General features: G+C 38.7%; 2 protein-coding genes across 2 annotated transcripts in view; one reads left to right on the top strand and one right to left on the bottom strand.

The window, feature by feature from the left end:
• nt5e (5'-nucleotidase, ecto (CD73)) overlaps positions 1-13,469 on the top strand; it is a 25,260-nt gene extending 11,791 nt beyond the window's left edge. Inside the window, exons 2-9 of the mRNA XM_016237589.1 lie at positions 1,582-1,804; positions 4,321-4,509; positions 5,929-6,126; positions 7,564-7,718; positions 8,901-9,009; positions 9,156-9,305; positions 10,100-10,300; positions 12,165-13,469. Of these exons, the coding sequence (XP_016093075.1) occupies positions 1,582-1,804; positions 4,321-4,509; positions 5,929-6,126; positions 7,564-7,718; positions 8,901-9,009; positions 9,156-9,305; positions 10,100-10,300; positions 12,165-12,325 (1,386 nt within the window). The 3' untranslated portion in view covers positions 12,326-13,469. The remainder of the gene's footprint in view (positions 1-1,581; positions 1,805-4,320; positions 4,510-5,928; positions 6,127-7,563; positions 7,719-8,900; positions 9,010-9,155; positions 9,306-10,099; positions 10,301-12,164) is intronic.
• Positions 12,849-14,583, bottom strand: part of snx14 (sorting nexin 14) — a 52,697-nt gene continuing 50,962 nt past the window's right edge. The window contains exons 27-29 of the mRNA XM_016237590.1: positions 13,775-13,866; positions 13,637-13,693; positions 12,849-13,550 (exon numbers count right to left, since the gene is read on the bottom strand). Coding sequence (XP_016093076.1) covers positions 13,509-13,550; positions 13,637-13,693; positions 13,775-13,866 — 191 coding nt within the window. The 3' untranslated portion in view covers positions 12,849-13,508. The remainder of the gene's footprint in view (positions 13,551-13,636; positions 13,694-13,774; positions 13,867-14,583) is intronic.

Below are 14,583 nucleotides of genomic sequence, written 5' to 3'. Positions count from 1 at the left end.
ACACTCCATTCTGTGTGATTTATAAGCGTTTTGAAAAGTGGGGACATGGGGTAATGTCCTGAAAAGTCACCTTCTCCTTGTAATACCTGTCATACCCATGTTATTATACAAATGTATGTCCTCATTTGTCACAAAAACGCGCACACACACACACACACACACAAACAAATACACATATATATTATTTAAATGGTTCATTTTTTACATTTTCCCCCTCTAGAAATTAAGCCTTGTGCAATGTAAAGGGCTTATATTTATGTCTATCTGAGTTAGTTAGCGCTCAAAACAGTTTAATTGGCAAAAAAAACGAATGTATAATCAACGTCAAACTAACTTTTCCGCCATTAAAAACTTTGGGAATGGGAATGGAACAGAACGCTTGACGCTTTAAAACAAAAAAGCTGAAACATTTTTAACACGCGTTCAGTTTTCCCTTTTTGTTTGTATCTTGCATGTTTTTCTTATGTGTTTTTTATATGTTGGTGATGTACTATGAAGCCAGAGAAAATTTTCCACTACGTGGATAATAAAGTAGCCTACAATCAAGTAAAGTAAAGCTTCTTGTACATGGAGCAATGTAAAAAGTTCACAATTGAGCATGCCCACACCCAAAGCAACTCGATGCGATTAAACGATTAATGCAAATGAGTCGTCGTGTAGCTACTTCGGAGAAGTGGGGAAAAAAAAGATTTCTCATAGTTGCATTTTTTGGGGGGGTGTTCAAGTTATTCTAGGAAAGTCACTAAGAGCTGCAGGTCATGGTGCCAAAAACAGCTTCTGTGTTGAATGAGTGTTTTGCACACATTGAACAGATTTTGGCTTTAGCCCTTTAGGTGTACAGACATAAAATGAAACTCTTTACAACATCTAGCTTTTTTAACAAATCCTTCCTGAAAGTTGCTCATCACAGTGACTCATGGGATTTCTTTGAAGTGTTGACAGGTTTTCCATCATTATGGGCGCCAAAGGGATGTATTCCTCATTTTATCATTGACGTACTGTAGAGCAGAAGTGGACAGAGTGTACTGGACAGGTTTCCATGAGCCACTGGGGTCTTCATTACAGTGGACAGAGCACCTGTTCAGGTGTAGTGGGACTCAAACTTGTGGAACATAAACAGAATAGGTGTCTCCCAAATGCAGATTCCCAAATCACCCACTGTCAAAGAAAATTTAGAAATGGTTGGGTGAATTCTTCTATTCTCCATTTAAAGTGCTACAAAAGAGCCAGACATAGAAAACTTTTTGGACTTAAATTGCTGATAGAATGTAATTATTAAACTATACTTGTTTATATTTAAATACATGTATTTTCCTTTTTAATTGTTACACTAAAGAATTGAGTTTTTATGGTTGGTGACATTGGACTCGGCACCTTACGGAAAACTATTTGATGTGCATGTGTTCCTTCAGAACATGTTCAGCACTGCTTCAACATGCCTTTATTAAACATTTCAAATGTAATTATAACCAATTACTGGTGCATGCATGCAAATTGTACAAAAATGCTAATGCAAACCATTGCCTTTAAACTGATTTTATGTTCATGACATAATATATTTAATTTTTTACTTTCTTTTAGGCCTTAGGAAATCATGAATTTGACAATGGAGTGGATGGCCTCCTAAAACCTTTCCTTCAGGAAGTGAACTGTACTGTTCTTAGCGCAAATATTAAAGCCGATCAAACGATTGCTCCTCGGATCAGCGGATTCTATCTCCCATATAAGATCTTCACTGTTAACTCAGAGAAAGTAGGTGTTGTTGGTTACACGTCAGTGGAGACCCCTGCTTTGTCTCTACCAGGTAAGATACTTTATTACTTTCATAATAGCCAGGCCAGGTTTACACATAATGTTGCAAATCACACTCTTAACAACGTCTTATATCATCGTGCTTTAAGAAGGAGAAAGGCATGTTTTCACAAACCAGCATGTAGACTGTTTGCTATTAAGTATATAGGTGAAATGTGTCATTTTAAATGGCTTACTAATAGTTGTCTCTTCGTGTTAAATTAGGCTATTTTTTTTTTTCAAATGCAATATTGTAAAGGTCTTTGCACACCGTTTTCATGTTTTTTTTGCATTTGTCGTCGTCACGCACCGAAACCTTGCACACCGAGTCAAAATGTTTGTTACAGATGCGAAAAATGCAGAAAATTGAACTTGATCCAAATTTTTTTATGACGGGCGAAAATTTCAGACTCGGTGCGCAAAGACAATCTTGACTTGTGCAATCATCCACATGGCTATGATCAGATGCTTTCTTAACTGCTGTTGTTTCACCGCTTTGATTTTTGTTGTGTGCTTATTTTGTTATTGAGAGGAAAGCGCACAGCGCATATTTACATATTCACCCAAACGCTGCTACTTCAGTGTGAGCGTTGAGATGTTTGCTAACAGTATAACACTGCAAAGGTACTTTAATCGTTCTTCGCCCAAACTGAAGAAAATCAATTTGCCTTGAGTATAGCGGGTCACTAGGTGTCTGTGAGTTTTAGATGTAGCAAGTTTGTCCTTTCTAAAGCTAACGATGGAAGTCTGAAGGACCGCACAGACAGTCACTCTTTGAGATACGACAGTCATTTGGCACAGATGGCAATGTAGTCGACTGACAGCGACATATGTGACCTGTGATGGCAAAATTAGTCACACAATGAGCACATTTTCAAAAATGAGTTATTTTTATTTTCACATTCTCCATTAAAAGACATACAAAAGTATATACGATTTGTTGGAATCACCTAGCAACATTGCATCTTTTTCTCCAGTTTTTTAAAAGCTCTAAAACGGCTCGTTCTAACACGCCCCCACATGTCTACCTCACTATGTGGAAATATTTGCATAATGTGCCCAAATGTGCATGCAAAGAAAGAAGGCGTGGTTTCAGTAACCGCAGTTAGTGTTGAAGCAGCATGTCAGGGAGACGCTGTGTGTTTCTAGACGAAAGCAAAAGCACTTTATTTGGCCTTCCAGAAGTAGATGCATTTAGGAATCTTTAAGATTACTTACAACAGAACAGCAATGCATTTTATGGACGACCGTTTCGTGAACCTAGGAGAGGAGGTCATTCTGACTTTGCTATGATAATCTGGCGCTTCTGAATCAGCTACTGTTTTGTTATTAGTTTAAGTATTTGCTATTGACTGTTCAAATGCGGAGTTTTGCACATCGTGTGTGTGTGTGTGTGTGTGCGAGAGAGAGAGAGAGAGAGAGAGAGAGAGAGAGAGAGACAGGGTCACAGTGGAGTCAGCTGTCTTAACCGTGGCTTGTGTACTGCAAACACATACCAGCTTCATCACTGTGTCTGTCACGCGACTCTGTTCCCCTTTCTGGCTTGAACTGATGGTAAAACTAATGACATTATTTACTGTCTTTACATTTATTTTGAAAGATGAAGCTGGCGATTATGGTAAGGGGCGTTACATTTCCGACGAGTGCTTGTGGTGTAAGTGCATCATGCAATTACACACATATGATGTGATCTCTATTCACAAATAAATACATACACACACATTTTTCCAATGTTAATTCAGAAATATAAACTGTTTGATTAGTTCTAGGCACTCGAGGAGTTCTGAAGACAGTTTGAATGTATTGCGTTTGTGTCGAAGGCTCTGTCTCTATAAAAGAGAATTTCAGCCGAGCTGACATGAATTCATTGCATACATTAATGGAGGCTAACATTTTCTTGCACAACACAAACATTTATATTAACATTTCAGAAAATGTAGTGTTTTCTAGTGTTTCATAATCCTTTAAACTGAGAAAGTGATACAAGTTCCAATAGTTTGGTTCAGGTTCAAGGCTTTGTAAGCAGAATCCTAAAATTGATAAGCAACCTGAGAAGTAGCAGAATGAACTATCTTCCAGCAGTTATTAGTAGAGCTGCAATGGTACACAAAATTCACACTTTTTTCTCTTATGCTTCAAGTTTTATGCAGTTTTCGGTTATAAATGGACAACTTGAGCACATCCAAAAGAAAGTGGTCACTCTGAAACATGACAAGTAATGCCGTTTTTGTAATTAATTGTTAGCATTTTGACAGACTATGTGCTATGATTGACTATATGTTCCTGTTGGATAGAAATCTAGTGCTAATGTTTTGGCCGAATGACTCAATTTTGAATCAGGTTTGCTGTGTTTTGATAGATTTAGTATATGTAGAAAAAGGTTTGGCTAATTGTGTGATGTAGGTGTGTTGCTGTGTTAAAGAGTTTAGAAAAAATACTTTAAGTATTGGTAAACGCTTGCTAGCAAAAAGATTTGGTTATAGCCATCAATAACATGATGGGGTTTTTCATATTTATACGATTTTACAGGCCCCCATCTCCAGTTTGAGGATGAGGTTACTGCTTTACAGACTCAAGTGGACAAACTCATCACTTTGGGTGTTAATAAGATCATAGCCCTTGGACATTCTGGGTTCAAAGTGGACCAAAATATCGCAAAGAAAGTTCGAGGATTGGATGTTGTGATTGGAGGGCACACCAATACATTCCTATACACAGGTATGTATCATTTAATTGCCTATGGGTTTATATGTATTATTATTGGTGTCAGTTTATACTTTTTGATTTATTCGAATTCATTACTATTTAAAAAAATATATTTTCCTATCATTTACGTTTTTTTTCCCCTTCCGTGTAGCACAGAAGCGCCACACGTCCACACGCGCCACAGTCAAAACACCCTCAATTAAAACTGTAATAATAGGATATTTGGTAAAGGCTACAGTGCGTATTTGCGTTAGTGTTCATTAAAACTTTCTATTTACAATGTGTTTTTGTAGCATTGAGCAATGTGGCCAATCAGTCATATCTGTTGATTTCTTGAACACCTGTGATTGGCCTTTGCGTTCAAGAGTTCCGAGTCAGAATTCACTCACCTCTAAATGCCAGATTTTTTTCTTTCAATCACCAATCGATGTGAATTTACAACTACATTGTGCTGTTTTTGTTGTGGTCCAGTTAACTGTGGAGTTGCATAAAATAAGAAAATATAATTTCACAGAGGCTGGTACACTTCGTAATTTTTACTCAATGAAATTTAACAGTGTACCTCTATTCTACACCTTCTTTCACCAGGACCACAAATTAGAGGTTAATTTGTGAATCATTTTATTTGTTAAAGATGTGCAATGGACTGTCCGTTCCCAGCACTTTTCAAAACAAAATGACACTCATAATAAGATCAAGAACTTTCATTTCCACTCTCTTAATAAGGGCTGTGGTCTCTTGGAACAGCTCCGCAAAAATACATTAAAGTGCTAAATGGTGTATGCACAGGTGTGCTGAGCCCATCACAAACAAAGTAACGCCCATACACCTCTAATACCACTCTCATTCAATTTGATTAATCTGTGTTTTAATAAAAGACATGGGCTTTGTGACCGTAATGGGTGTGATGGACTAAAGGTGAAACAGTATTATGCTTTATTTTGATCCAAACAGCTAACCAGTACAGCACTGACTAAAGTTTCTTTTGCTTCAGAAACTCTGGTCAGGCTGCCAAATACTACTCATTTGCATGTTACTCACCTCTGCTACAGCCTTTGTGTTTTCTAGGCAAGCAGGAATAGACCACTAACCCCAAGAATTACACATGGGTTTTCGCTTCTGTCCTCTGGGCATAAATGATGCCATAAATTATGTGACTTGCTAGGAAGAGGTGTGTTCTTATTTTGTGTTATTAAGTGGCCAGATTTACCTGGGTGATACCTGGTGTGAGCCCATACTATTTGTTGCTGGACTCCTTGTCCATACAAAACCCTCTCTGGATTATTGGAGTATTAGTAAAAGGAATGTCTATCAACAGCACACTAAAGCAAATTATATTAACTACTACAAAAAAATGTGCACAGTATTATTACTGTACTTAATTTAAGTATGTACTCTCTGTCCATTTATTTTGTGTGCTCATCTCTGTAGGAACTCCACCATCCACAGAAGTTCCTGCAGGACCATATCCATTCATGGTCCAGTCAGATGATGGGCGCCAGGTTCCTGTGGTCCAGGCCTATGCCTTTGGAAAGTATCTGGGATTCCTAAAAGTGACTTTTGATTCAAATGGAAATGTGGTGAAGTCTTCAGGCAATCCAATTCTTCTGGATAACTCAACAGCACCAGGTAAGAAAACTGGAAACATGGAAACAAATTAGAGAATTTAAAACAAGTCAGTAGAGCTTATAGGAAAACAGGCTTCCGGAAGGAAAAATCCCATCTTCGCAGTAGGGAAATGTTTTTAAACAGCGTGTTCAGTGGTCAAATTCTGAGCCAAGTATTTTATCTTATCATGAAAATGAAAACTGTAACAAGGTAGTTGCCCAAGCCGATGAAGCTTTGCCAAGGATGTAATTGAGTTGGTTCACAGTAAACAGGAAAATAACAGAATCACTTATGGAAACTCATCTCACAATTCAGATACTAAAAGACAACAGGGTCACTATTCAGCTCAGTTCAGTGTTGGATCAGTTCAGATAGGGCAGTTATTTATTCATCTGCGTGAATTATCTGCTGGCTATTAATCCTTAAACAAGCTTTTATCTTGAATTGATACATGTTCTGCCCAGTAGTTTATTTAATCTTCCAATCTGGCTACCATTTGCATGTGCTCTCTCTACCTTTCGGAAGCTGAAAACACCGGCAAACATGGAAAGTTGGAGTTTAGCAATCTCTAATGAGCAATTTTGCTCAAATAAAAGTGTAATACAGCCTGCAACTAAATCTGCGAGCAAATTCGCTTCTTTTCCTGGATTTTCCCCCCAGATTTGCTTCAAGCTTGCAATGTTGCGATCTTGGACTGGTTTGGTTCAAGTCATAGAACTCTTGATTTAAGAATTTTTCAAAATCCTTACAGAGAAAATGAACAGGAAAGATTTATACATCATCTGAAAGCTGAATAATAAGCTTTCCATTGATGTATGGTTTGTTATGATAGGACAATATTTGGCCGAGACACAACTATTTGAAAATCTGGAATCTGAGGGTGCAAAAAAATCACAATATTGAGAAAATCATCTTTAAAGTTGTCCAAATGAAGTTCTTAGCAATGCATATTACTAATCAAAAATCAAGTTTTAATATATTTACGGTAGGAAATTTTTATCTTCATGGAACATGATCTTTACTTAATATCCTAATGATTTTTGGCATAAAAGAAAAATCGATAATTTTGCCCCATACAGTGTATTTTTGGCTATTGCTACAAATATACCCCAGCGACTTAAGACTGATTTTGTGCTCCAGGGTCACAAATACTTCATGAAACCAGGACCACTGAAAACATGGGCACTCAATGGACATTAGTATACTAATATAACTTATTAGGGTGCCCAGTCATGCTCCTGAAGGGCCACTGTCCTACAGAGTTTATCTCCAACCCTAAATAAACACTCCTGAACCAGCTAATCAAGGTTTTCAGGAGCACTAGAGACTTCCAGGATAGTGTGTTGGAGCAGGATTGGACACCCCTGTACTACACCGTATCTATCAGATGTGATGCATTTCTATTGTGGTTTGCCCTATTGATATGCCAGTTTCAACCTGTGATCTGATTTTGTCAAGATCCAGTCATTCAGGCTGAAGTGGACGCTTGGAGGAAGAATCTGGCCAATTACTCTGCTCAGCATGTGGGACAGACTCTAGTCTATCTCAATGGAACATTTGAGGAATGTCGATTCCGTGAATGTAATTTGGGAAATTTGATCTGTGATGCCATGGTGAGTGAATAAGTCTGTGACTTTAAAGGGTGACCGTGATTTCACCACGTACAACATGTTCCTGGATCAACATCCTTGTTGATCCTGAAACAAAATTCCAATCAACCAATCAGAATTGAGGAATACATTTTCAGGAAATATCTGTTTTAGACTTACGATCAGGGTTAGGTGCTTCTACACCCTTGTTAATCAGATATCATTTCACACTGATTTTAGGAATAAATTATGGGTAGGGATTGGGTTTAGTCTATATTTTTGGACAGTAATGTTGATCCAGGATCAACAAAAGATGTTGATCCAGGAACATGTCTTACTTGGCAAAATCACGGCGACCGACTTTAAAGATACATTTGCTGTTACATATTTTTGATAGCATTATTTTGCATATTGTTTTTCATGGACATGAGGACTACTCTAGATGGGACTAACATCTCACTCTGTAGAGCATGATGTATGAATATTGTGTACAAAATAGTTCAACTTTAACACCTACAAATGCATTGAGTGACAATGCAGATGTTAATCTTAAGGCCCTGTTTACACCTGGTATTATCATTAGTGTAGTGTGATCTGAGAGAAATCTAGGTGTAAGCTGCATCCAGAATGGTTGTAGGACCATCCACTGATCTCAACAATCAACCATTGCTGGTTGCATGCATAAAATAAGCATTACATCAGAACAAATTGGAACGCCAAACATGCCAAAACTTCATAGTTCTTCAGCGTGCTTGAGAACAACATGCAGAGACACATATTGCGTGATTGTTTTTGAATATGTGTCTGCTTACATCTTGTATTAACATCTGTCATGTCTTGACTTGGATCACTGGAGAAAGATGTTGATACCAGGCACAAACAAATACACATTCAGAAACAGTCTTTGTACCTGAAAAAGTTCAATCAAGCACTTATCGCTCAGCCAAAACCAAAACGCAAAATCTCAAACCCAATAGGAACTAACAGCAGTCTCAGAAGCAAATTTGAAAACTTGAAACTTGAGCCAAATCCAAACTTGAAAGTAATAAAATGATCCGAACAGCAAACATTTCAACCAGTGGCAAAGTGAAAATAGAAATTCAAATTAAATTGGAGTACTGTCAACTCTAAACAGACCTGCTATATAATTTGGTAGATTTGCTGAAAATCGTGCTCTTAAGGACACCTTTCCTGCTTGTATTTTAGGTTCATAATAATATTAAATACGCTGATGAAATCCAGTGGAACCATGTCAGCTCTTGTATTCTGAACGGTGGAGCCATTCGATCACCTATTGATGAGCGAAACAGAAATGGTATGAGACACTGATTCACAATCACTTATGCTTCCTAACGGGACAGATCGATATCCCTTAAGTTTAATTGACTTGGTTGTGATGTTTAAGGATTTCAGGAGCAGTAAATATAATACTGAAACACATAATGCATGTTTCGATTGAAGGCTCCATCACAATGGAGGATCTGATCGCTGCGTTGCCATTTGGAGGTACATTTGACCTGGTCCAAATGAATGGATCGACTCTGCGCGAGGTCTTTGAGCACTCCGTTCGCAGATACGGAGGAAGCACTGGTGAATTCCTACAGGTGTCAGGTACGTTTACTTTGGGGAAATTCTTGTAAGCTGTTTATAAGTATACTCTATTGGCGCTTTTCCACTGCGTGGTACGACTCGGCTCGGTACGGCTCAGTACGGCACGGCACGATTCGGCTCGGCACGGTTTGCGTTTCCACTGCAGTTCAGTACCGCTTTAGAGTGGGCGGGATTATTCGCATGTCGTTATAATAGTTGCGCCGCCTCTACTACCACGACTCCTAAAAAAAAACTTTTTCATTCCGCTTCGCCCCATCAAGCTCTCGCTGGATCCGCTCCTCTGCTATCAATGAGAGGAACATCTGTACTTCCTCAACAGACAACAACTTTTGGTTGTTAAAAAAAAGGTGCGCTCGTTCAAAACAGTTGCGTTCGATCTTTCGCTGGCTGTGCTGATTTAAATCTAGCGGTTCTTTTGTGTTTGTGTCGCAAGTTCAGTGACGCAGGTAGTGACGATTCTCTCTGGCCAATCCGTGATCAGCAGAGTTTACACGTCACGTTTTGGTAATGGTATGGTTCACTTGGAACCCCAACCGAGGTGGTACTAAAAAAAAGTACCAGGTACTGTACCCAGTGGAAAACCCCCCAAAAGTGACCCGTACCGAGCCGTACCGTGCTGTACCATGCAGTGGAAAAGCGCCATAAGTGAACTAGCGCTCCCCCTCAATTTGAGTACTGGAATAGCATGGACAAATGTTGCTAAGCTCTCAAAATGAACAAAGCATCATAAAACTAGTTCGTATGACTTGAGTGTTAATTCAGATATTCATTTGATGTTTATAATTACCTTGCAGGGTTTCAGCTGGTGTATGATTTATCAAAATCGCCTGGAAACCGTGTTAAAAGCGTGAATGTGCTCTGCACTGAGTGTCGAGTGCCCCGTTATGAACCGCTCAACCAAAAGAAGGTGTATAAAGTGGTGCTGCCCTCTTACCTAATGGACGGAGGAGATGGATACTCTATGATCAAACAACAGAAACTCAAGCATGACAGCGGTAAGTCATTATACAGGTGCATCTCAATAAATTAGAATGTCGTGGAAAAGTTCATTTATTTCAGTAATTCAACTCAAATTGTGAAACTCGTGTATTAAATAAATTCATTGCACACAGACTGAAGTAGTTATAAGTCTTTGGTTCTTTTAATTGTGATGATTTTGGCTCACATTTAACAAAAACCCACCAATTCACTATCTCAACAAATTAGAATATGGTGACATGCCAATCAGCTAATCAACTCAAAACACCTGCAAAGGTTTCCTGAGCCTTCTAAATGGTCTCTCAGTTTGGTTCACTAGGCCAGTGTTTCTCAACCCACTAGTGGGTCGAGGATCATTCCGTAGGGGGTCGCGAGACTTTCTCTGTGTTCTCGGTGTTACACCGGCACAGTAAGTGCACTTCAAACCCACCAATTCACTGCATGTGACATGCCAATCAGCTAATCAACTCAAAACACCTGCAAAGGTTTCCTGAGCCTTCAAAATGGTCTCTCAGTTTGGTTCACTAGGCTACACGATCATGGGGAAGACTGCTGATCTGACAGTTGTCCAGAAGACAATCATTGACATCCTTCACAAGGAGGGTAAGCCACAAACATTCATTGCCAAAGAAGCTGGCTGTTCACAGAGTGCTGTATCCAAGCATGTTAACAGAAAGTTGAGTGGAAGGAAAAAGTGTGGAAGAAAAAGATGCACAACCAACCGAGAGAACCGCAGCCTTATGAGGATTGTCAAGCAAAATCGATTCAAGAATTTGAGTGAACTTCACAAGGAATGGACTGAGGCTGGGGTCAAGGCATCAAGAGCCACCACACACAGACGTGTCAAGGAATTTGGCTACAGTTGTCGTATTCCTCTTGTTAAGCCACTCCTGAACCATAGACAACGTCATAGGCGTCTTACCTGGGCTAAGGAGAAGAAGAACTGGACCGTTGCCCTGTGGTCCAAAGTCCTCTTTTCAGATGAGAGCAAGTTTTGTATTTCATTTGGAAACCAAGGTCCTAGAGTCTGGAGGAAGGGTGGAGACACTCATAGCCCAAGTTGCTTGAAGTCCAGTGTTAAGTTTCCACAGTCTGTGATGATTTGGGGTGCAATGTAATCTGCTGGTGTTGGTCCATTGTGTTTTTTGAAAACCAACGTCACTGCACCCGTTTACCAAGAAATTTTGGAGCACTTCATGCTTCCTTCTGCTGACCAGCTTTTTGAAGATGCTGATTTCATTTTCCAGCAGGATTTGGCACCTGCCCACACGGCCAAAAGCACCAAAAGTTGGTTAAATGACCATGGTGTTGGTGTGCTTGACTGGCCAGCAAACTCACCAGACCTGAACCCCATAGAGAATCTAAGGGGGATTGTCAAGAGAAAAATTAGAAACAAGAGACCAAAAAATGCAGATGAGCTGAAGGCCACTGTCAAAGAAACCTGGGCTTCCATACCACCTCAGCAGTGCCACAAACTGATCACCTCCATGCCATGCTGAATTGAGGCAGTAATTAAAGCAAAAGGAGCCCCTACCAAGTATTGAGTACATGTACAGTAAATGAACATACTTTCCAGAAGGCCAACAATTCACTAGAAATGTTATTTTTATTGGTCTTATGAAGTATTCTAATTTGTTGAGATAGTGAATTGGTGGGTTTTTGTTAAATGTGAGCCAAAATCATCAATTAAAAGAACCAAATACTTAAACTACTTCAGTCTGTGTGCATTGAATTTATTTAATACACGAGTTTCACAATTTGAGTTGAATTACTGAAATAAATGAACTTTTCCATGACATTCTAATTTATTGAGATGCACCTGTATATGCACATTTCATCATACACTTAGCATTACAATATACTGTGTACCATATTCCATAGGCGACCTGGATATAGCAGTTGTTGCCAGCTACATCTCAGAGAGAAAGAGAGTTCATCCAGCTGTGGAAGGACGGATTCAGTTCACAAGCTCTTGTATTGGACATCGAGGATATATGTCCACTATTCTGCTGGTGTGGGTACTCTGGGTCACGTTTGTTTAGTCGTTTATTATGTAGCCATTTGTGTGTCATTGTACAGTCAGAGAGAACAAAAGACACCTTTAATCCAAAGATTAGTTACTGTCATAGAAGCAAACAGATTAACTGGCAACACTGTGATGTAGTAAGGATCAAAGAAAGTCACAAGTTCTTATTCTATAGGGATCTTTCTATCTCATCTTTAAAACTCATAGAGGGTATACTTATGCTGAATCTCACAAAGAGATGTCCAGATCATATTTCACTTCAAAATAATTTTTGCTTAAAAAGCCTATTTTTAGGCCCATTAAGGATATTTTGGTAATATTTCATGATAATTCAGCTAACCCTAACCTCAAATTCTCATGACTGCAATGTGAAAATAAAAAAAAAGTACAATTTACATTATGCATTATGGTAGTATGATTTAATTCATGTCAACTTTTATTGTTTTGTATTACAGTAATAATTTGGTCCTCAAACAGACATTTTCTTTTTCCAAAATTATTATTTTCTTCTCAATTATGACCTGTACATCTTTTCATGAGATTCTTATAAAAAAGGGTAAAGTTATTTATCTGTAATTTGTTTCTTGATGATGATTATGGTTAATTAAACGGCACAGCTTGTGATGATTATAGATAGCGGTTTGTCTGGCAAGAAATCTCCATCCTCTTTTTTTCTAAGGTAGCTATTCATATTTTTACAAAGCATTTATTTTAAATAGATTAAGATTTATTGTAAAACACATAACCAGGGACAAAGCTGCTGGATATATTAAGATTTTATTTACGGAGCACAAAGCCAGAAGTGCATTTACAAAAACATTTTTTTCAGTACTTTTATTTTGCACATGGCTGTGACACTATATGAAATGTCTCAGTTCTGTCATTGATTTTTTTATTTTTAACTTGTCTGTATCTTGTGTCTTTCTGAGTATCTTCAGGGACCATCAAGAGTGTAAAATGTTTATTTACATCTGATCTGAAGAATGTTATCATGCTGATAATGACATTATGTGTCTTGAATCACAATCTACTTGATCCAAACCTTTTGTTATTATCATGCTTTTACTACTCGACTGTAAAAATAAGGCAGGTTTCCAATGAATAGCCATGGCATACAAACCCCATTAAAGTCAATAAATAATTGTATTTTAGTAGTGCAATAAACGCTTTATAATGTTGATGTTAGGTCCGATAATGTTTTACATCCATCTAGTGGAGACGGAGAGACCTGCCTTCTGATTCTACAAAAGACAAAACAGCAGAAGCTCCATTAATAACACGATGAGCTGCTCTGTGTCACAGTGTGAGTGGTGAAGGAGAGCGTTACCTCACTGAGCTCTGGGAACAGCTCCTGGACAGCGATGTCAAGCAACACGTACGTCATCTATGAGCAAATGAGAGATCCGTGAAAAAGATCAATGAAAGAGAATAGGCAACATAGCAGAGAGTGAGAGCGTTTGAGGACCTGTTTGTTGAGCAATGGCTGCTGAATGGCGTTGAAAAGCATCTTGACGCCCTCATACTTTGCTTCCTCACCGATACATTTCCCAAGCAGATCTGAGAAACACCACACATCAATTAGGGATGTTCATCTAAAATTTTGGTCAACGTGATAAGACTACATGATATGCTGATTAATCGCCCAACAATATTTGCAGGCAACACTTTAGTAAATGGACCAATTCTCACTATTAACTAGCTGCTTATTAGCATGCCTATTATTAGCATATTGGCTGTTTATTAGTACTTATAAATCACATATTCTAACTATTAATAAGCAGCAAATTAGGAGTCAAAAGTCGTAGTTAATGGTTTGTTAATAGCGAGAGTGTTACAAGCTGTTCGTGAATAGATAAGATCCCTAAAGTTGCAAAGACTAAAGTCTCAAACCCAAAGAGATATTCTTTATCAAAGTTAAGACTCTGCCACGCCCCCCTAAAACTGCTCGTTCTAACACGCCCCCACATGTCTACATCACTATGTGGGAAGATTTGCATAACGCCGCCCAAATGTTCACGCAAAGAAAGAAGGCGTGACTTTATTGTTGCTGCCACCGTCGCCGTCATGTCGTGAAGACGCTGTGTTTCGTCGTGAAAGCGAAACTACTTTGTTTGGTCTTCCAAAAGAGGACACGACTAGAAATCAGTGGTTAAGTTGTATTTACAACACTGTTCCAGAACACTTCAACCCAAATATTCAGATGTGTGCAGCACATTTTATGGAGGACTGTTTCCTGATCCTGGGAGAGTAGACTACAATGCCGGCTGTTCTGAC

This window comes from Sinocyclocheilus grahami, unplaced genomic scaffold, assembly GCF_001515645.1.
Source record: "Sinocyclocheilus grahami isolate Dianchi unplaced genomic scaffold, SAMN03320097.WGS_v1.1 scaffold519.1, whole genome shotgun sequence".
Taxonomy (NCBI): Eukaryota; Metazoa; Chordata; class Actinopteri; order Cypriniformes; family Cyprinidae; genus Sinocyclocheilus; species Sinocyclocheilus grahami.
This window is presented reverse-complemented; position numbering and strand designations above follow the sequence as displayed.